Here is a 21768-nt window from a genome sequence, read left to right on the forward strand (position 1 = left end):
TATAATTTCTTCCTTAAATATCTGACAAATTTCATCAGTAAGACATCTAGGTACAGAGTTTTCTTTGAGGGAAAATTTTGAACCACAAATTCAATTTCTTTTTTTTTTTTTTTAAGATATTATCATTCTGTTGAAGTTTTTATTTATTTGCTTTGACAGAGAGCACGCATGCAAGCACAAGCAGGGGGAGTGGCAGGGCAAGGGAGAAGCCAGCTCCCTGCTGAGCAAGGAGCCGGATGTGGAAGTCAATCCCAGACCCTGGGATCATGACCTGAGCTGAAGGCAGATGCTTAACTGACTGAGCCACCCAGGCATCCTAAAAGATTATGATTTTAAACAATCTCTACACCCAACGTGGGGCTCGACTTACAAACCCCAAGATCAAGAGTCACATGCTCCTCTGACTACCCAGCCAGGCACCTCTCAATTTCTTCAAATAGGCACAGGATTATTCAGTTTACCTATTCCAGAGTTCAAAAAAATTTGTCCATTTAAGCAATCCCGTTTATTAGCATACTGTTACTACAATTTTTACTGTCTGTAGAATCTATAGCTACTATCTCTTCTTCCTCATATCTGATATTTGTAATTGTATCTTCTCTCTTTCCCTCATCAGCCTGGTTACAATTTATTGCATTTACTGATCTCAAAGAATCAGCTTCTGGTTTTATTCATTTTATTCATGTTTCTTTTTTCAATGATTCTATTTTGTCTTTATTACTTCCTTCTACTAACTTTCATTTTAATCTGTTCTTCTTTTCTTAATGTGGAAATGTACAGATTTGATTTTTTTTCCTAATGTAACCACTGACAGTTACAAATTTCTACCTAAGCACTGCTTTAGCTGAATCATACAAATTTTGAAATGTAGTGTTCATTTTCATTCTATTCAAAGTATTTTCTGACTTCTGACTCCCTCTCTACGAGTTATTTAGAAATGCACTTAATTTCCAACCATACAAGGATAATCCAGTTGTTTAAAAAAAGATCATTAAAAATTAAAAATACTTTGCTACTGCTTTCTTGTTTAATTCTGTTGTGCTCAGAGAACATACTGATTTCTATTTTTAAAATGTGTTGTTTTATGGCCCAAAACAGGGTCCATTTTGATGAACATACCATTGCACATTAAAAAAAAAAGTGCATTCTGAAGCTGTTGTTCAATATTGTATAGATACCCATGAAGTCAAGCCGGATGACAAGTGCGGCTCAAGTCTTCTAGGTCCTTCTTGATATTCTACCTACCAGTTCTCCACTGGTTCCTGACGGGGGATGAGCTATTTTTATCCCCTTCAGTGCTATCAGTTTGTGCTTCAAGCATTTTGGTCCTTTGTTCTTGGGTGCAGATACAGCTAAAATTGTTATGTCCACCTGCTGATGAATTAGTCATTAGGTAACAGGCCTCTTTATTCCTGGTAAGAAAGTAACATTTTCTATGTGCCTAATGCTCCACAGCAAAGCAGGACTAGAAAAAAAAGACCCAGAACCAGTGAGTGCACTTTTAAGGCATGCCCAAGTTCAAACGGCCTTCAACTCCTCCCCCAACTTCCCCTGTTGGAGATTCCACAGCAAGTGGAACAGGTTTCTGAGGGGACAGTGACTTACCGTGTTATATCACAGAGATTCTGAAAGACCTTCTCCGGGTTTTGGCCATCAGGGCCACTCACATGCCCCGTTTCCTTGAGCTGCTGTACCTTCTGCAGGGCTGCGCTCACCGCGTGGCGCATAAACTCGTTGCTGGACCTCAGAACAGAAAGGCTCTCTTCGTGGCTTTGGGTACTGTCCCTAGAGAGAGAGAGAGAAGAGATTCTGTTACTGCTACTGGGATCCGGAATTCGGTTTTAAGAGCAGAACCTAGGAAGCTCTTAACCACAGCCTCCAGGCAGCCCATGCCGGCCACTGCCACAGCTTCTTTTTACGACCCTCCTTCTCAGGGTGACCTCCTTTCCTCCCCTCCCCCAATTCCTTTACTTGGGAAGATTTAAATGCCAGTTTCCTACATGTTTTGTTACTGTTGTTCCTTTTTCAATTCATTGGTTTTTCTTTCTTCCCTTTTTATCTGTTACAGTGTTCAAGCTACTCACGTTGATTTTCCTAGAATACCTTACTGTGATCCATTCCTAACTTTTCGTCAGTAGGCCACTGTTTCTAAATTTTTTCTATTAATAATTCAAGGTAGTTCTTTAAAGGAAGACCTAGAATTTGCCAGCTTTCATGTCAAGAAGCTTACAAACCTCCTGACTTATTTATTACATATACACTCAGAACTGGGAATCCAAACTAGGTAATACTAGTAAACCTGTTAACTATCTTTACTGCACAGATGTCTTTAAGCACTGTTACAAACTTACCTGAAGAGAGCAGTGAGCAGATCAGACACAAATTTCATGGACCAAAAACTTTCCATTTTGTTGGCCGTTTTAGTTTTGCCTTTACCAGCTTTCTCGTTAAGGATGTCAGAGAGTTTCTTGTAACACATAAATAAGCTCAGAACCTCCTCAAACTTGTTCTTACTATATAAAAGGTATAAAAGGAAAGAGACCATTAAGGTCAAGCATCAGAATACTGTGGTTTACTTTCACAGCCAATAATAAGAACATCACAATGTTTCTTCAGATGTTCTCTTTTAAACACATTATAAATGAATTAATTGGCATTAAGTTCCAGATCTCTCTAATTCATCTGTGTTATTTTCTTCCTCTCTTATTTCTACCAGTCAAGGCTGAGCATGAAAGTCCAATACTACCAACCAAACCAAATTTCTCTATTGAAGTCAGAACTTCTTGAGTTCAGGGTCTGGGAACTTGGAATAAATGAAAGCCTGCCACCCCTGTGGTGTATGTTTGGTGTCCTCTGGTAGAAAGAGCAGTCTGGTCTTAGGCTAGATGTCCACGTAAGAGACAGTGTCACAGCCTGTGGTCTGTCCAGTGCCCACTGTACTGTCAGAGTTAAGAAACAAACAAACAGGGGCGCCTGGGTGGCTCAGTAGGTTAAGCCTCTGCCTTCGGCTCAGGTCATGATCCCAGGGTCCTGGGATCGAGCCCCGCTTCGGGCTCTCTGCTCAGCGGGAAGCCTGCTTCCCTCTCTGTCTCTGCCTGCCTCTCTGCCTACTTGTGATCTCTGTCAAATAAATAAATAAAATCTTAAAAAAAATAATAATAATAATAATTTAAAAACAAACAAACAAACAAAAAAACACAACATAAAACGGGAGTATTCAAATTGCAAAAAGAGTTGTAGCAATACCTTACCTAAAATTACTTATGGAGAAATTATATTCTATTAGAACCTCACAAATTCCCATCACAAGAGAAGCACAGATATTGTTTTTGATGCCAACACCAGTGCTCTGAGAAAAATCTGCTGATTTATCCTAAAAGAGACAAGGTAAAGATTAATGAGCTACGGGGGCGCCTAGCTGGCTCAGTGAGAAGAGCGAGCAAATCTTGATTTCAGGGTTGTGAGTTCAAGCCCCATATTGGGTACGGAGTTTACTCAAAAATAAAATCTTTAAAAAAATTAGTAAGCTACTAAAAACCTACATCACCTGAGATTAAGCAATTACCAGTTCAAAGTCCTCTAGTTCACTCTTAATCATTCTACTAGTAATAGACTCCAACATATCCTCTAACTCTTGGTAGAACTCTTCTTCCTCCTCCTCTTCTTCCTGCTGTAGGGGCATCACTCTACTCTTATACCAGACCAAACAGTGCTGGACACAACACAGCAGATGATCCTGTAGAAGAAAATAGTAAACATTTTTGAGTGTTTAAGGGACAACTTAGGAGGCTGTGGGTAATCAACAGATAAAATTCTTACCCATAAGGCTAAAAGAAGTTCCTCATTAGCATCACAAACTAAGTCAACCCCAATTAGCAAAACTGGAAAAAATTGAACCAACAAAGGCATCCTTTCCGGACCTTTCCCCAAAACTGGCTTTGTGAGTACTGGACACCTCAGACAGCAACATCAGAATGTGCTACTTCTGATCTGGTGGAAATACCATGGAGACTGTAAAGTGAAATTCTCTGACCCTTGAGTCCCACAGGCTGTTTTAAAGACAGGGGCTTATGTTGAGGGCATCTTTAGAAGACCAACAGAGCATCTCCATCTCATGGCACATACAAGAAGACCCATTTATGAAGGCAGGATCTGACAACTTAGAGACCACTTCTCTCCCAGGTCACGAGCTCTAAGTTACTTGGGATAGTGAAGTTTCAGTTTTCATCTCTTTTCCCTGTCTCTCTGAGGCTAGAGCACAAGAACAGAAAAACAACCTATCCCAGTTCCCCTGAAGGTTCGAGAATGCCAATTCTAGCTCAGCATAAATCATACACTCCCCGCCTCCAACTAATGAAACAGGTTCCCTGGGTTCATCTGCTACTGGGTGACCTTCATTCCCCATTCCAAAGTATATTTTAAGTATATTATATAGTCAAAGAGTCATAAGTGGGAGACAAAATGCTCCTTGGGGGAAGTGATGGATGTCTTGATTTAGTAAAGTGCTGACGCGGAGCTATCTTACTGACAAATCCAACATGGTGATGGATCAGGAAAGCTAAGGAGGGACGATTTAAGAGTAAAATTTCATTGGGAGAACCGGAAGAGTGCTTTCAGGAAAGAGGTCTCTCCCGAAGACTGCCTCTATCAACAAGGTTGATGTTTTCACTTAACAGTAAAAATAATGGTTATAGACGGACCAAAAGACTCACCAGTGGTTCTTGGAGAGAGATCTGATCTCCTTTGGTCAAAATACAAGCTTCTAATTTCAGAGGCGGCAGCACATCAGGTTCTGGCTCATAGAACTGTTTTAACTATATATGGTAATGAAAAAAAGACACCACGGCTCATGAATGCTTTTCACTTCTTTCACTGGTTGAACTAATGGTACCTTTATTTTTTATTTTTTTTTTTAAATCTTTTTTTTTAATTAATTAATTTATTTATTTGACAGAGAGAAATTACAAGTACACTGAGAGGCAGGCAGAGAGAGAGAGAGAAGGAAGCAGGCTCCCTGCTGAGCAGAGAGCCCGATGCGGGACTCGATCCCAGGACCCTGAGATCATGACCTGAGCCGAAGGCAGCGGCTTAACCCACTGAGCCACCCAGGCGCCCCTAATGGTACCTTTAAAGTCCAATACCTTCTAAGATGTATTTCCCAAGTGTCCAAAGAACAATGTAGCAAAATTTGTGTTGCTTGGCCTCAAGCATGTCCTTTACCCTTGCTTCAGGCATCATGTGAGATATTCTTTCCTACTCCATTTCCACTAACTCTCCAAAACACATCGCACACTCTCACACCAATTTGTAAACCTGCATAAGCAATCAGCATTTTCAGTATAGCTTGATAGTTAAGTAGAGGCTCCAGAGTCAGAATGGCTGAGTCCAAGTCCCAGGACAACCACTTATTAATAATTTTGATAAAAGCATCCATGCCTTGGTTCCTCATCTGTGACGTGAGATTATTATTACTATAAACCAATAAGGCTGTATAAGGATTCAACATGCTTACACATGGAAAGTGCTGGAAAACAAACAAACAAACCCAAACTCGCTATTTAGCACATAATAGTGCTCAAGAAACAATAGCCATTATTTTTCTTCTTTTTACTTTTGAAGTCTGCACACTCTTACTGGCCCATATACTAACCTGAGTTGGGAAGCACTGTTCTATGGTTTCATCACAATTTTTTTTTTGCTTGTTAAGTGTGTGAATGTTGATGAGCTGATTATTACAGTTTGAAATGTACACTATAGTTAACAGGATATAAATTTTTGAGGCCCAAAGGAAAGCTTTTGATAAACAGTATAGTACCTTCCAAATATTTCTACACATCTGAGATCTTAACTTCAAAGGCAGCTTCTTCGGTAGAACTATAACAAAACAAAGGCATACAGAAGTGGGGGAAAAGGGAGAGAAAAAGAACTTTCATTTTTAGCAAGATGGTAGACAAGGCATCTGGAGAAACCCTCCTGGCAGAGAACAATTTAAAAAATTGTATCAAAAATTTTAAATAGATAGCTAAAATGATGAGAAAATGAGAGAAGTCCTCAGACATCTGCTTATATTAGAAAATGTCATAAAGTATGATTCTAGCAACTACATGAACTGAACTCTGAAACTGGTGTTAAGGCAGCACCTCCCAATCCTGGAGGCCGACAGCTATAGTTGTAAGGTTCAGGGACCTGAAGACGAAGCCTAGGCCGGCCCTCATGGGGGAAAGGCTGAATCAGAGAACCTCACACAAAGCTGGAATTCTCAAAAGGAGATATCCTTTATGGATAAGCCTTAAAAAAATAATAAATCTACCATATGGAAAAGGCTGGTAAGGATATGTACCTAAATGAGCCTTGACTTTAAGTAGAAAAGAGAAAAAGCCGCCCCACCCCCAGGAATTTCTAACCATAAGCTAGTCTCCAAATGTAGTTTGGGCTAGAATTCACATCACTTCTGTGGTCTGAAGAAAAAATAAGCCAAAAATTCAAAGTTTAGATTAAAGAAATATAGCACATACCTCCCAAAAAAGGGAAGAGAAGGAGGAAGAGAAATAACTAGATAATTTCAAATTTTATACAAACTAGAAAAAGAGGAAACAGTCCTCAGTCATTTTAACAGATGTTAATAATCATTTAGGTCATATTAAACCAAGAAGTTCAGTATGAGAAATAAAAATTACAGGCCATTCTCTTATAAACATATATGTAAAAATTCTAAATGAAATACTAGTAAGCTGAATCCAATAATGTATAAAAAAAAAATCAGAATCAGTTTGGGTTTATCTTGGGGAGTGCAATGTTGGTTTACAAGATCAACTAATACAAATCACCATAGTAACACATTAAAAAAAAACATATGGTCATTTCAATAGATACAAAAATGCATTTGCCAAAATTTAAGACACATTCAAGAGTAAAACAACAGATCTGAAATGGCAGAAGAAAAAAGTAAACTTGAAAACAGATTATGAGAGAATATCACATCTGAAGGGTCAAAAATACTGAACAAAAATGAATCAAATCTCAAAGCTCTGTGGAACAAAATCAGGCATTTCAATATACATACAACTGAAGTCCCAGAATGAAAGGAGAGGGGCGGAAAAAATATTTGATGAGATAATGAGTGAACATTTCTTCAATTTGGTGAAAAGAATCAACTTATAGGGACGATGGGTGGCTCAGTTGGTTAAGCAGCTGCTTTCAGCCCAGGTCATGATCCCAGTGTCTTGGGATCCCACATCGGGCTCTCATCGAGTCCCACATTGGGCTCCTTGCTTGGCAGGAAGCCTGCTTCTCCCTCTGCCTCTACCTGCCACTCTGTCTGCCTGTGCTCACTCTTGCTCCTCTCTCTCTCTCTCTCTCTGACAAATAAATAAATAAAATCTTAAAAAAAAAAAAAGAATCAATTTATAGATCCCATGAAGCTTAATGAACTCAAATAGAAATATAGAAAGAATCACATGTAAACATACAAACTCTTAAGACCCTAAGACAAGGAGAAAAATCTTGAAAGGAGTAAGAGAAAAATGACATAGAAAATACAGAAACCAAAGACACGGTAATTGGTTCACTCAGGAATTGGCTCCTTGAGAAACAATGGAAACCAGAAGGCACTGGAATGATACACGCAAAGTACCAAAAGAAAACACTGTCAACTAAGAATTCTATTTCCAGTGAAACTATGCTTCAAAAATGAAGGCAAAATGATGTATTTCTATATAGATGAAAACTGAGAGAAGTTCCCGCCAGCAGACCTGAACAGCAGAAATACTAAAAAATGTTTTTCAGGCTGAAAGGAAGGTACTGAAGATGGTAAAGCTGAGTACACAGAATGAAGAACATCAACAATGGTAAGAAGCTGGTAGGTATGACAGAATGTGTCTGCACTACTTTTTCTCTTAATTTCTATAGAAGACATAATATAACTATTTATAATAAAATACAACACCATCTTGCTGGGATTTCAATATAGATACAGTTACATATACATAACATAGATATAACACAGACATAGTTAACATCTGTAACGTGTTATGACCATATCATAAAGGCCGGAGGATGGATCGAAGTCCCTATATTTTACTGGAAATGTATCATTATTAACCTAAATATAAAGTAATAAATTAAAGATGCACACTGTAACCTCCAGAGCAAAATTAAAAATACATTAAGAGGGGCGTCTGGGTGGCTCAGGGGTTTGAGCGTTTGACTCCTAGTTTCGGCTCAGGTCACGATCTCATGACCAACCCCACGTTGGGCTTTGTGCTCAACAGAAAGTCTGCTTGAAGATTCTCTCTGTACCCCCCACTTGATTTCTCTCATGCGTGTTCTTGCTAAATAAAGAAATCTTTGAAAAGAATTTAAAAATTAAACTATAGTTAAAAAGTCCATAAAAAATAAAATAGCAAAATATCAGACCTAAATCCAACCATAACAATAATCACATTAAATGTGAATCGACTAGACACTGCCATCCAGAGGGGTATCATATTGGATTAAAAATGCAAGATCTTTGCTTTCACTTCTTTTGGGTATATACCCAGAGGGGAAATGCCGGATCAAATGGTAATTCTGTTTAATTCTTTTCAAGAACTGCCATACTTTTTTCCACAGCAGCTATACCATTCTCCCTTACCACCATTAATGCACAAGGGTTCCGATTTCTCTATACACACCCCACCACCTGTTATTTTTCACTTTGATAGTAGCCATCCTAATGGTGTGAAGTGGTGTCTCACTGTGGTTGTGATTTGCATTTTCCTAGTCATTAGTGACATTGAGCATCTTTTCCTGTGTTTATTGGCTATTTGGGTATATATATATTTTGGATGAATGTGTATTCAAGGCCTTTGCGCATTTTTTAATTAGGTTGTTTTTGTTGTTGTTGAGTTGTAGGAGTTCTTTTTATACCCTAGATATTAATCTCTTATCAGATAGGATTTGTAAATATTTTCTCTCATCCTGTGGACTGCCTTTACACTCTGTAGACAGTGCTGACTACACAAAAGTTTTTAATTCTAGTGAAGACTATTTTTTTCTTTTGCTACCTGTTCTTCGGTCAATGTCCAAGAAATCATTAACAAATCCAATGTCATAAAGCCTTTCCCTTATATTTTAGGAAGTTTAAAATTTTAGCTATTAATGTTTTGGTCTTTGATCATACTGGGTTAATTTTTGTACAGTGTAAAGTAAGAACCCAAATTCATTTTCAGAAAAGTGAACATCCAATTTTCAAAACATCATTTATTGAAAAGATTCTCCTTGTCTTTAATCTGGTGTTTTTTTACATGAGGTTTTTCATGCCTGGGCTCTTGAGCCAAGAAGATCTGAGTTCAAATCCCAGTTCTGCCATTTACTATCTATGGGATCTTGGACAAATTACTTAACCCTTCAGAATCTAAAATGGAGGTAACAATTTTTATTTCACAGGGTTTTGTAGGATCAAATGACATCACCCATCTACAGTGCCTCCTACACAACCAGCCCTCTCTATGATGCAGTAGGTATTGTTGTTATTATCAGTACATAAAGCATCCGGAACTCTGTTAGGGAAGTTACCAAGAAGATGTGACCACCAGTTTACCTATGAGCTGGATGTGGGGGATCAGCGGTCCTCACCTCCCTCCCCTCCCCCATCCTCAGAATGCGGGTTCTGCTTGCCTTTCCTGCTCCCAGCGGCCACTCCAAGGACACGGCCTTGAGACGGGTTAGGGCCGTCTATTGAGTTAGGGCCTCTATTTAGCCTTTTACGATGTGGCAGATGACTGTGCGCATAGACACACTGGTCTTGCTGCTTTCCAAGAAAAGTCTCACGTGTTAAATTCTTGCTGTTTCTTAAAACTGCTACCTACCAACCCGGAGCGGCCTGCCTCTCTTGCTAGTCTCTCCCTGCCCTCTGAACATAAAGGCCAGTTTCAGATTATACCCGGGGAGCTCTGTGAGGGTTACGAGCCAACAAACTCTCAATATATAAAAAGATTCAAATACCATACAATAAAATATCATTTAGCCATAAAAGGGAATAAAGTACTGATAGATGCTATAATATGGATGAACCGTGAAAACATTAAGTGAAAGACATGAGTCACGAAAGACCATGTATTGTATGATTCCATTTATAAGAAATGTCTACAATATGCAATTCTGTAAAGACAGAAAGCAGATTAGTGGTTGCTTAGGGCTAGGTGGGTGGGAGAAAGATGAGAAAATTAGGGGTGGTAGTTAAAGGCTGTGAGGCTTCTGGGGTGATGAAATGTTCCAGAATTTATTGTGGTGATGGTTGGACAATTCTATGAATACGGTAAAAACCAATGAGTTGTACACTTTAAATGGGTGAACTGTAAGGAACAGAAATTATTTCTCAATAAAGCAATTGCAAAAAAGACTTAAATAATGCTTAACAAGTAAATATTCAGGATAAGAGGTCTTATTTATGCCAAATATTCTCCAGCTGAATTCTTCTCATTGTGATCATCCTATGAAATATTTCTAAATCTAAAAATCTTTTTTAAACTGAAAAGTACAGAAAATAACCTAAAGACACCCATGGATCTGTAGACCAGATTTAACATGTCCATATTTTACTACATTTGCTTCAGATCTCTCTTTTCTTTTTAGAAGTAAAACGAACAGACACAGCTGCTGGTAGCCCTTATACACATGGTTCTTTAAAGCGTCCTTCTGACTCAGGGTGCACACCATTAAGTGGGAGGATAACTGTTAAGATGATGGCAACAGGGCGGAGAGATAAGTGGTAATTAAAATAAAACATCATGACAGCATTACATACCCAGGCATGTTCACAGTGTACTAACCAGCGAACTCTTTGGGAATTCTACTTTGAAAAGTCTGGAAAATGTCCATCATCTCTCCATGCCTTATTATCTATTCTGTATATCCAGAAAACCAAAAATATGCATTACCTGTGAAAGTAGAGTCTGCATGATTGAATTAGCCAGCTGAGAGTTCCTTCGAAGGACGTCATAGAACCCCTGAGAGGAGACCAACAGTAAGCTCTTTAACAGATACACTAGTGATATGAACAATCACAAATTTAAAACAATACTCCTCCTCTACCTTATTCTCAATTCTTTGAAAAACACTGAGACCATATTTGAAGGAGAAATGATTCAGGAAGTTTAGAGTATTTGCCTGAAAAGAGATCTCTGATCACTGAGAACTGGATTAATATACTGACCATAACTGTTGCAATTTTTAAACAGTAGGTCACTTCTGGCTTTGGAGTCCTCTGCTCCTTTATGGGGAAGAATCTCCCAAGCTTCATTCTTTTCTCCATCCTTCATTAAGTCTTCCCATCTAGGACATTACGTCCACTTAAGTTTCCAGTACTTTGAAAGTGTCTCCTGGCCCTAAGCAGCCTAATGCAAATGACTGTGGTATTTCTTCCCGTCCAGAATTTCCCAGTCATAGTTTAAAACTACTTAAATTAAGGGGCACCTGGGTGACTCACTCAGTTAAGCACTCGACTCCAGACTTCGACTCAGGTCATGATCTCAGGGTTGTGAGATCGAGCGCCATGTCAGGCTCTGCACTGGGTATAGAGTCTGCTTAAGATCTTCTCTCCCTCTTTCTCTCCCTCCCTCTGTACCCACTCCCCGCCAAAAAAAAAAAAAACAATTTAAATTAAAACCCTGGGGAAAACTTTCTTTTTGGAACCAGGAAAAGATTGTACAGTTCATCTTTGAGAAAAAGCAAATGAGAGTTGATCCCCTAAAAATTTTCTTAAGGAAAAGACACAGAAGAAAATTATCCCTAAGTTTTCTACTAATGTATAATGATAAAAGACACTTGTGGTCTTGGCACAAAAATCTGTCAATGTAATCAAGAAATAGTATACAGGTAGAAACAGACTTAGTACGCATAAAGAAGGCAATACTGTCTGGACAAGTGATTAACCTGGAGAAAAGATAACTCCTTATATATTATAGCAAGACCGATTTCAGATGGACTAAGCAGATAAACAAAATAGGAAAAAACTAGAAGAAATATTAGTGAATATTCACTGGAAAGCTATGGACTCTTCACACATAAAAATAACATATCTTAAAGGAAAAGATCAATAGATTTAAACAACCAAAAATTAGTATTTTTGTACGAAAAGTATCATCATCATTGTCATCACCACCACCACCAAGAATGGCAATCTGGCCTACACTTGCAACAAAGTTGACCACTAGTGTTAATATCAATATATAAAAAGTTTTTACAAACTGATGATGTATCATCTTTAATGATAAATGAATACCAATATCCTAACAGATCAGTCTACGATCCTTATCAAGTTAATTTTTTAAATTTGGAGCTAGCTAAGGGCAGGGATTCTTTTTTGCACATGGATGACTGCAGAAAAGTCAAAATAATAGGTCTGAGACTTATCCTTAGTAAAGCCTGCTTGCAAGGCTGGCCCTTGGTGGGCAGCTGGGAATCTGGGAATAAAGAGTCTTCTACACGGACACAAAGTCTTTCCTAAATGACAGGTTTATTGTGCGTAAACTGTACAATGTGGTTTATGCTCAGTATCTTGATTTTCTTCTGGGTGTTTGGAATTTTGGCTAGCCATTACAAACTACCAATCCTAATTGCATCAAACAAGAGTGAACTACACTTTTATATCAGAAAAAATTTTACGAAAATAAAAAGGATTATTAGTTCAGGTTTGCTACGTTCTTTCCATTCTGATTTACCTCGTAAAGCATAAGTCGAACATCAGCCTGCTGACCTAAGCATCTCCTCAAACTATCCATGATCTCAAGGCAAAAGGCTTCATTGGCAACAGAGTTGTAACGGCTGTGGACATCCACATGGACCTGAGAGGAGGAGAGGACAGTTCACCAAATTAATTTTCTTAAAGCAGGTAAAATGACGCTCTATTCTTGGTCAGAAACTTAGACTTAGCTTTCCTCGCATGCCAAAACCCCGGACTGAGGCCAGCCTTACAATTATCACAAGACTATGGTAAGTGCCACTCTTACTCTGGTTTAGAATAAGAATTTTCAAACATTTTACCATTAACTCTTGTCCGTCCCTTAAGGTCTTCCTTGACAAAGTCAGCTGCTTATTAGGAAGGCACACAGATGATTTCACGCCACGAGAATCCAGGAGTCGTAATATACTTAGTTTTACTTAAAAGGCCTAAAATGCTACCTTTAAATTTCTTTAATAGTTGGTAGAATCTAGATCTTTTTGCTTCCACAAAATCCCAAGAGGTTTAGAGGTGGGTAATTTTTAGATTAGAAATGGACAACAGGCGCCTGGGTGGCTCAGTGGGTTAAGCCTCTGCCTTTGGCTCAGGTCATGATCTCAGGGTCCTGGGATCAAGGCCCACATCTGGCTCTCTGCTCAACGGGAAGCCTGCTTCCCCGATCTCTCTGCCTGCCTCTCTGCCTACTTGTGATCTCTCTATCAAATAAATAAATAAAATCTTAAAAAAAAAAAATCTTTAAAAAAAAAAAAAGAAAAAGGAAATGGACAAGACAAAGAATTACAGCCCTTGTTTGATTTACATAAGAAATCCAGTGGCTGTAGCCGGAGACTCCTAATCCTTACTCCAGGCCTGTCTGAGGTAGTGCATTCTGAGCAGTCGAATCCCCACTCTCCCCGTCGCTACTTCTATATCCCTGTGCAAGTTATTTAACCTTCCTGGGCCTTAGTCTTCTCATCCTTAAGATGGGGATGCTGATAACAATACACTGATACACTGTGCTCCTAGTATTTAATCTGTGCCAATGTTATAAACAAAAGTCTTGTATAGCTACACTAGAATAAAGGATTCCTGATAAAACTGTCACATTAACTTGTTATTCAAAAGTCATATAGTACAAATTTAAGGTATAAAAACAATTTTATTGCTCTGAAATCTGGATTACCAAAAAAATTGTGAAAAGTTTTATTTCCTCAGATTACCAGGCTTACTAACAGTTCAGGTGCAAAGTACATAAACTACTAAAAAGAGGGATAATAACAGCATTTAAATGCAGACGCTCAGGTTCCAGATCATTTGTACAACCCGAACAGCAGGGGAAAGCACAGCCTGCACACCCCCAGCCCCTGGCCCCGACGCACGTCACCGTGCCGTGTGCACAGGGCTTACCTGGCTGACGCTGATGGACTGACTGCACTGAGAGGAAGACAAGCTACCGAGGACCTTAAAATTCTTCAGGAGCAGCAAAAAGCCAGCAACTGCAGATTTTCGGGCATCAAGCTGGCTAGCTCAGGAATAGACAGAGAGGTAGTTAACAAACAGCACTAAATTCACAGGAATAGGCTTTGGGGTCAGACAAATCCAGTTAGTTCTGTACAAGAAGGAATAAGTTATGGGACGCCTGGGTGGCTCAGTTGGTTGGGCAGCTGCCTTCGGCTCAGGTCATGATCCCAGCGTCCTGGGATCGAGTCCCACATCGGGCTCCTTGCTTGGCAGGGAGCCTGCTTCTCCCTCTGCCTCTGCCTGCCACTCTGTCTGCCTGTGCTTGCCCTCGGCTCTCTCTCTAAGAAAAAAAAAAAAAAAAAAAAAAAAAAAAAATCTTTAAAGAAGGAATAAGTTATGAAGCACGGAGCAAAATAAAATGAATTTATATACTCAACATAAGCATCAGCTGTTCCTGGCAGTTAGTGGTAGAGGAATTCGGCTGATTTGCGCTCTCACAATCTACTCAACCCATGACACTATTTATACTTTCTTCTACGTGGGGAACGCCGAGAACAGAGTACTGAGAAGCTATCCAATGGGCCAATGACTGAAATATAAGTAGGAAATACCAAAGGGAATTGTTGATTTTCTGTGTCTGAAGGACTCCTCTCTTTCTTCACAGAGGAGTATAGTGCTTGGTGCCTTGTAAACCCTCCGTCCAGAAAAACAAGACACTCGTCTCCCTGACTTGTCTGACTCTCATCTGACTAATTCATGGAGGTGCTACGACAAAGCAATTTTGTTCTGACAGACACGCCTCTGGGTAAAGAATAACAAAAAACTGTCAGTTCTAGAAAACAGATAATTACTAGTTGTTCCCCAGGTATCCACAAATGCATTATAAAATAGCCAATGTGATACTGAACATCTCATATTCATTTATTTATTTATTTATTTTAATTTTATTTATTCATTTGACAGAGAGAGATCACAAGTAGGAAGAGAGGCAGGCAGAGAGAGAGAGAGAGAGGAGGAAGCAGGCTCCCCGCTGAGCAGAGAGCCCTATGTGGGACTCGATCCCAGGACCCTGAGATCATGACCCAAGCCGAAGACAGCGGTTTAACCCACTGAGCCACCCAGGCGCCCTATTTATTTATTTTTTAAAAAGATTTTATTTATTTATTTGGCAGACAGAGATCACAAGTAGGCAGAGAGGCAGGCAGAGAGAGAGGAGAAAGCAGGCTCCCCGTTGAGCAAAGAGCCCGATGTGGGGCTCGATCCCAGGACCCTGGGATCATGACCCGAGCCAAAGGCAGAGGCTTTAACCCACTGAGCCACCCAGGTGCCCCCTGAACATCTCATATTTAAAGTACCAAATATTTCTACCCATTACTGGTTTCACAACACTTTTTAGGAGGCAATATCATCATCTCTAGCTTATACACTAAGGAATTAAGGAAGAGAGATCCCGGAGGCAGTGGCTAAACCAAAAAACCTCACACTGCTTAACAGTTTATAAGGTCTACAGTCATTAGATCACAATTCTGATCAATGTTCACTAGAGTGAGTTTCCTGAATATTTTAAGGTGTTTCTCTCTCTCTCTTTTAAATCATTTTATTTATCTGACAGAGAGGGAACACAAGCAGGGGTAGTGGGAGAGGCAGAAGCAGGCTCTCCACTGAGCAAGGAGCCTGATACAGGGCTGGATCCCAGGACCCCAGGATCATGACCTAAGCCGAAGGCAGACACTTAACAACTGTGCCACCCAGGCGCCCCTGATATCTTCCTTTTCAGAACTATTGCCAGTTGGCACTAAACCTTGTCCTGAAGATTATTCTAAGGGTGTTAGCAGAGTACCTGAGATCAAACTTTGAATTCTAGCCCCATCAACCTCTGTTTGACTTTTGGAAAGTCACTTATCTTCTCTAAGATAGTTTCCTGATCTGCATAGTGGAAACTAATAATTCTGACTTTGTATGGTTACTCTGAAAACTGAATGAGAGAAGGAAGCCTGTACTCAGCACAGGCCTTGCTTGACGAAAGGTGTTCTGTTGGGTCAGATATCTACATGACCACCGTGAATGGGCCATATGAGGAGCTAGCAGAGAGGATGGTGTGTAACATCAGAAGGCTTTTACTTGCATGGGAGGCTCCATACCTGGCAAACATGGCTTTCCGAAGGACAAGTATCAAGGAGTCTCTCACTGACATACTGATTTTGAGAAGGGGCTGGAGGACAAAGAACAAGTGGGTAAACAAAACAAAACAAAACCCAAGTTTATTAGCCTTAGTTCATTTCTACCCAATACTTTTACACTGTGGCTTATATAAGGAAATTTAGTTCTATTTTTAAATACATGATTTGATATTTATTACACTTAGTAAGGACAATAGAATACACTGAAATACTAAATTTAAACCAATTATGAATGTCTTTAAACCTATTGTCCTCAATTTTCTGAGGGCTTTTCAATCACTTCACTAACTTGAAACTGAGTAAAAGAGAGAGAACTATGACAGGAAGAAGGGGTAAACTTGGAAATAGAGTCTAGCTCAGTGCTCCTGCCTTTTTAATACAAAACTTTATGCTTTAGAATCAGGGATACAGAATTTCTAGACTTATGAAGAATCACATAAGACTTTTGTTAGGTAGTTCAACCTCAGTCTTGTCGAGTTCCTTAGGAGTCAGAAGACTTACCTGTACTGCCTTCAGTAGCCCTTGTACAGTTTGAAGGGGCAGAAAGGAAAAATAATCAAAAGTTTCTGTGATTTTAGAAGAACAACTCTGAAGAACTAAGGGAGCGTACACGATGATACTGGAAAGCAGATCTGAAAAAGAGAATCTATAGTGAGTTGTCTCAAATAATAAAGATATTACAAGTAAAGGGAAAATAAATATGGGAAAAGAAATGGTAAAAAGTTTTTTGTTTCTAAATAAAATCTTGGAAAAAAAAGTTTTTTGTTTCTTTTCCCAAATCAAGTATACTGCAAAATAAATTTCTACTAATCCTGTATCTTTTTCTCTGGTCAGTGTAACCAGAATACTTCAAACTTTCTTTTGTGATAATATTAAGACTACAAAAATTAATCTAAAAGAAGGGAATAAATCCAATATGCTGACAAGACAAGTAGCATACGACTTCCTATTTCCAAGCTAAAGTAAATCAACAAATATTTATGAACTTTTACTACATGTAATCACAGTATAGTCTTAACCATAAAACATGGTGTCTCTTCCTTCAAGAATTTTAATTTAGGTTAGGAGTCAAGAAAAATACATTTTGAAAGAACTGAAGAGGTAGATAACAGATCAACACCGAACATCTACTAACCCCAAACACAGTTTATTTCCTAGCAAATGTCAAAGCCTAAAGAGGAGCTCAAAGGAAGAGGAGACTATGACGGGTTGGTGTGCTTTAGGAAAATGAAGAGAAGAATTTAAGCTGGATTCTAAAAGAAGGCTGACATTGAGATCCACCAAGAACCAGAAAGGCCTGCTAGATATAAAGGGAAAAGCAGAAGGTAAACACGTAAAAGTACAGGACAAATTCAGAAAATGGTGGGAAATCTGTGGAGCCAGGGTGAAGGATACAGAAAAATAAGTAAGTGAAGTGAATGTTGAAAAGGCAGGACGGATCAAACTGTCAGGGACTTTAAGGGCCAGGATAAAGAGCTGATTGTTTAAAGGTGGCACTGGTGACTTCTGAGAGGTATTTTAGGAATACTTATCTGGTGGCGTATGCAGGCTGAGTTGCTGCAGAGAGAAGAGAAAGCAGGTTCATCAGCTGGAAGCTGTGATGACGGTCTAAGTGCAAGACTATGATTGCAAACTAGGTAACGGGAAGGGTGGGGAGAAAAGGTATAAAAATGAAGAAAAAATGAAGAGTAAGAGGGGAAAAAAGAGAACTTAGGTATCAAATATGTTGGAGAAGATAAAAAGGAATTCCAGCTTCTGGAACTTGGAGAACCAGGCTTCAAGTAATAGAAATACTGATAATCGAGAGGGGAATTTGTTTGAAGAAAACCTAAATAGAAATATCCAACAGGAATGGAGGCACTGAACTCAGGAAAGAAGACAATATTGATATAAAGATTTGGAAGCCATGTCTACCAAAGCCCACAAAAAATAACTGAAGCCATGAAAGTAGGCATAACGTCTATAAGGAAGAGAATGTATAAAAAGAGGAACAGACTTCTGCTTCCCACCATCATGGAATACTGGTGACCAGATTTTCCTCCCACTTCTTTTATTTTTAAACTTTTATTTGTCAGAGAGACAGAGAGGGCAAGTAAGCACAAGCAGTGGAAAGCAGCAGGCAGAGGGAGAAGCAGGCTTCTTGCTGAACAGGGAGCCTGATGTGGTACTTGATCCCAGGACCCTGGGATTGTGACCTGAGCTGAAGGCAGATGCTTAACTGACTGAGCAACCCAGGAGATCTATACTCCCACTTTAAACAATAATACAAAAGGTCAAATGTCGAGGGCGGATGCTCCAGGGGCCCGGAGATCCGGCAACCGCAGAGCTTTGCAAATGGTGCCTGGCGATTTGCCAGAAGGTGTGTCTAGAGTGACTGATCGTAAACAGGAAGTACTATCTATTGGCTGTTGAACTATTGCTATGCTGTGGGTACTTGGTAACAAGCTTAAGATTGGTGGATGCATATCACTGTCTATGCTGATTGGCTTAGCTTCCCTATATAAGCGATGGCAATATGAAATAAAGGAGCCTGCTTTTTTGAAACCCAACGGGACAGAGAGTCGTTATTATCGCTGCGGGACGGCAATAGTCAAATGATACTGACCAATATTTTTCAGATCCCAGACAGCAAGTAGTACAGGCCCATGATCCCTGAGAGAAAGGAAATGCACAGGGTGAGCCTTATGACTGCACCATCTTACTGCCTGGCAAGTCTCGAGGCAGCAGCACAGAGGGGAAACTCTGAGTCCAGTGGTTTTCCAATTTAAAGAGTTGGAGGGGGGCATTTGGGAAAGCTAAAGTGGTAAGAATTCACAGGGCAGAGTACTAGAAAGAAAAGAGATACATGGGAAGAAGGCTCTGGACAAGTGCAAGAAGCTCCCTTTATACGTCAACTGTGCTCTGGTAGGTGTATGACTGTGAGGAAGCTACAAAAGCCAAGGAAAGACTCACCAACAAGGAGCAGGAAGGTTTCTCAGAGGTCACAAAGGACAAGAAATTGCAGAAACCTTCTAATAGATAAGATTCTATACTCAGAAAGATACAAATGTCTAAATATGAAAAATTTACTGGATGAGGGCAAGAGCGGAGGAAAAGATCACCGCAGAACAGAAGATTCGGGAACTGGAAGCTCTACCAATACAAATTATCTAAAATGAAACAGAGTAAAAAGGACTAAAAATGAAAATCTGTGAGCTATGTAACAACGTAAGGCACCCTACTACATACACAATGTTGTGGGGTTGGGGGTAGGGGTGGGAGATGAGTGTGCTGATGGGAGGGAGACAAAAGAGAAAAGTTTTTTGTTTTGTTTTTGTTTTTTTAAAGATTTTTATTATTTATTTGGCAAAGAGAGATACAGTGAGAGAGGGAACACCAGCAGGGGGAGTGGGCGAGGGAGAAGGAGGCCTCCTGTGGAGCAGGGAGCCTAATGCGGGGCTCGATCCCAGAACCCTGGGATCATGACCCGAGCCAAAGGCAGACACTTAACCACTGAGCCACCAGGTGCCCCAGAACAAAGTTTTTGACGAAATAATCTCAAAATGTTCCAAACCCAGTGAAAACCATAAACCTGCATATCCAAGAAGCTTCACAAATTCCAACCACCAGAAACATGGAGAAAGCTATACTAAAGCATATCATAATTAAATTCCTTAAAACCACTGATATAGAGAAAATCTGAAAAGAAAAACTTATATAGAGAGGGAAAAGGATATGAATGAAAACTGACTTCATATTAGAAATGATGAAAACCAAAAGAATAGGAAAGGAACATCTTTAGAACACTAACAGGAAAAAAAAAACAAACTGTCAATTCTATACCCAGCAAAAATATCTTTCAAAAAACTAACATTAAATGAAGACTTTCTGTGACATACAGAAGAACCCAACAATGGCACATCAAAAGTTAAAGGCAGTTAAGACAGAAAATGATACTGGATAGAAATCTGGAGCTAGGGGCACCTGCCTGGGTGGCTATCAGGTAAGCATTGGTCCTCAGCTTGGATAATGATCTCAGAGTGCCAGGATCACGGCCCACATTGGGCTCCCTGCTCAGCAGGGAGTCTGCTTCTCCTCTGCCCCTCACCCTGCTCGTGCTAATAAATAAATAAAATCTTAAAAGAAAGAAACAAAGAAAGATGTCTGGATCTACACAAAGAGGAAAGCACCAGAAATGGTAAATGCATGGGTAAAAATAAAAGACCTTTTAAAAAATTCTTGAAAGACAACTGACTGTTTAAAGCAAACATAACAATTCAGATATAACTCAATAAACAGAGAAGTGAAATATACGAGAATCAAATCACAGGAGAGGAAATGGATGTATCCTGCTGAGGTATACCACTACTTAAAGGTGAACTGTAGTTAAGTTATAGATGTGCCATAAACCCTAAAGCAACCTAAAAGAAAACAAAACACAGGTAGAAGTAATCAAAAAAACATGGAATTGAAAAAAATTCAACCCAAAAGAACACAGAAAGGAGAAAAAAGGGATCCAAGTACAGATGGACAAAATAGGAAACAAAGAGCCAGATAATAATCACATTTTAAAAATCACATTAAATGCAAATGGTATGTCCCAATTTAAAGTCCAAGATGATCGGAAGAGATTAAAAAAGACACAATTGTATGTTGTCTACAAGAAACCCAGGTTAACTATAAAGATATAAATAAGTTAAAACTAAAAAGATGAAAAAAATATACCATGCTAACACAGACCAAAAGAAAATTGGAGAGAGGCACCGGGGTGGTACAGTGGGTTAAGCACCCGATTCTTGATTTCGGCTCAGGACGTCATCTCAGGGTCAGGAGATGAAGCTCTGCATGGGCTCTGTACTCAGCACAGAGTCTGCTTAAGATTCTCTCTCCTTGTCCCTCTGCCCCTCCCACTCAATGCTCTCTCTCTCTCAAATAAATAAATCTTAAAAAAGAAAGGAAGAAAGAGAACTGGAGAAGTTATAGTAATATTCAACGTAGACTTCAGAACAAATAATATTCCTAGGAACAAAAAAGATCATTTCATAATGATTAATAGGTCAATTAACCAAGGGGACATAACAATCCTAAATGAGTATATGTCCCTATTAACAAAGTTAAGATACATAAAGCTAGAACTGATAAAACTGAAAAAAGCAGACACATCTACAATTACAACGTCAGAGATCTCAACATTCCTCTCTTAATAATTAACAGAGGAAGTAGATGGAAAATCTGTAAGGATACAGAAGACTTGAATCATCTGATTTGAGTTATGGAAAACTGCACCTATTCTTTTCAAAAGCACAAAGAACATTTTTCAAAATAGGCCATATTCTGAGAATGAAACAAGTCTCAATAAATTTTTAATTTATTTTTTAAAAGATTTTATTTATTTATTTGACAGAGACACAGTGAGAGAGGTAGCACAAGCAGGAGTGGGAGAGGGAG

The 21768-nt window shown here is 39.2% G+C and overlaps 1 protein-coding gene across 4 annotated transcripts in view; it reads right to left on the reverse strand.

Moving 5' to 3' along the window:
• Positions 1-21768, reverse strand: part of FANCI (FA complementation group I) — an 85849-nt gene that overhangs the window by 17205 nt on the left and 46876 nt on the right. For all 4 annotated transcript variants that reach the window (XM_059371593.1, XM_059371594.1, XM_059371592.1 and 1 more), the window contains exons 15-24: positions 16843-16973; positions 16303-16373; positions 14108-14222; positions 12702-12824; positions 10920-10988; positions 4713-4814; positions 3566-3736; positions 3252-3373; positions 2352-2513; positions 1606-1785 (exon numbers count right to left, since the gene is read on the reverse strand). In XM_059371593.1, coding sequence (XP_059227576.1) covers positions 1606-1785; positions 2352-2513; positions 3252-3373; positions 3566-3736; positions 4713-4814; positions 10920-10988; positions 12702-12824; positions 14108-14222; positions 16303-16373; positions 16843-16973 — 1246 coding nt within the window. The remainder of the gene's footprint in view (positions 1-1605; positions 1786-2351; positions 2514-3251; positions 3374-3565; positions 3737-4712; positions 4815-10919; positions 10989-12701; positions 12825-14107; positions 14223-16302; positions 16374-16842; positions 16974-21768) is intronic.

Source organism: Mustela nigripes, chromosome 13 (assembly GCF_022355385.1).
Source record: "Mustela nigripes isolate SB6536 chromosome 13, MUSNIG.SB6536, whole genome shotgun sequence".
Classification (NCBI taxonomy): domain Eukaryota; kingdom Metazoa; phylum Chordata; class Mammalia; order Carnivora; family Mustelidae; genus Mustela; species Mustela nigripes.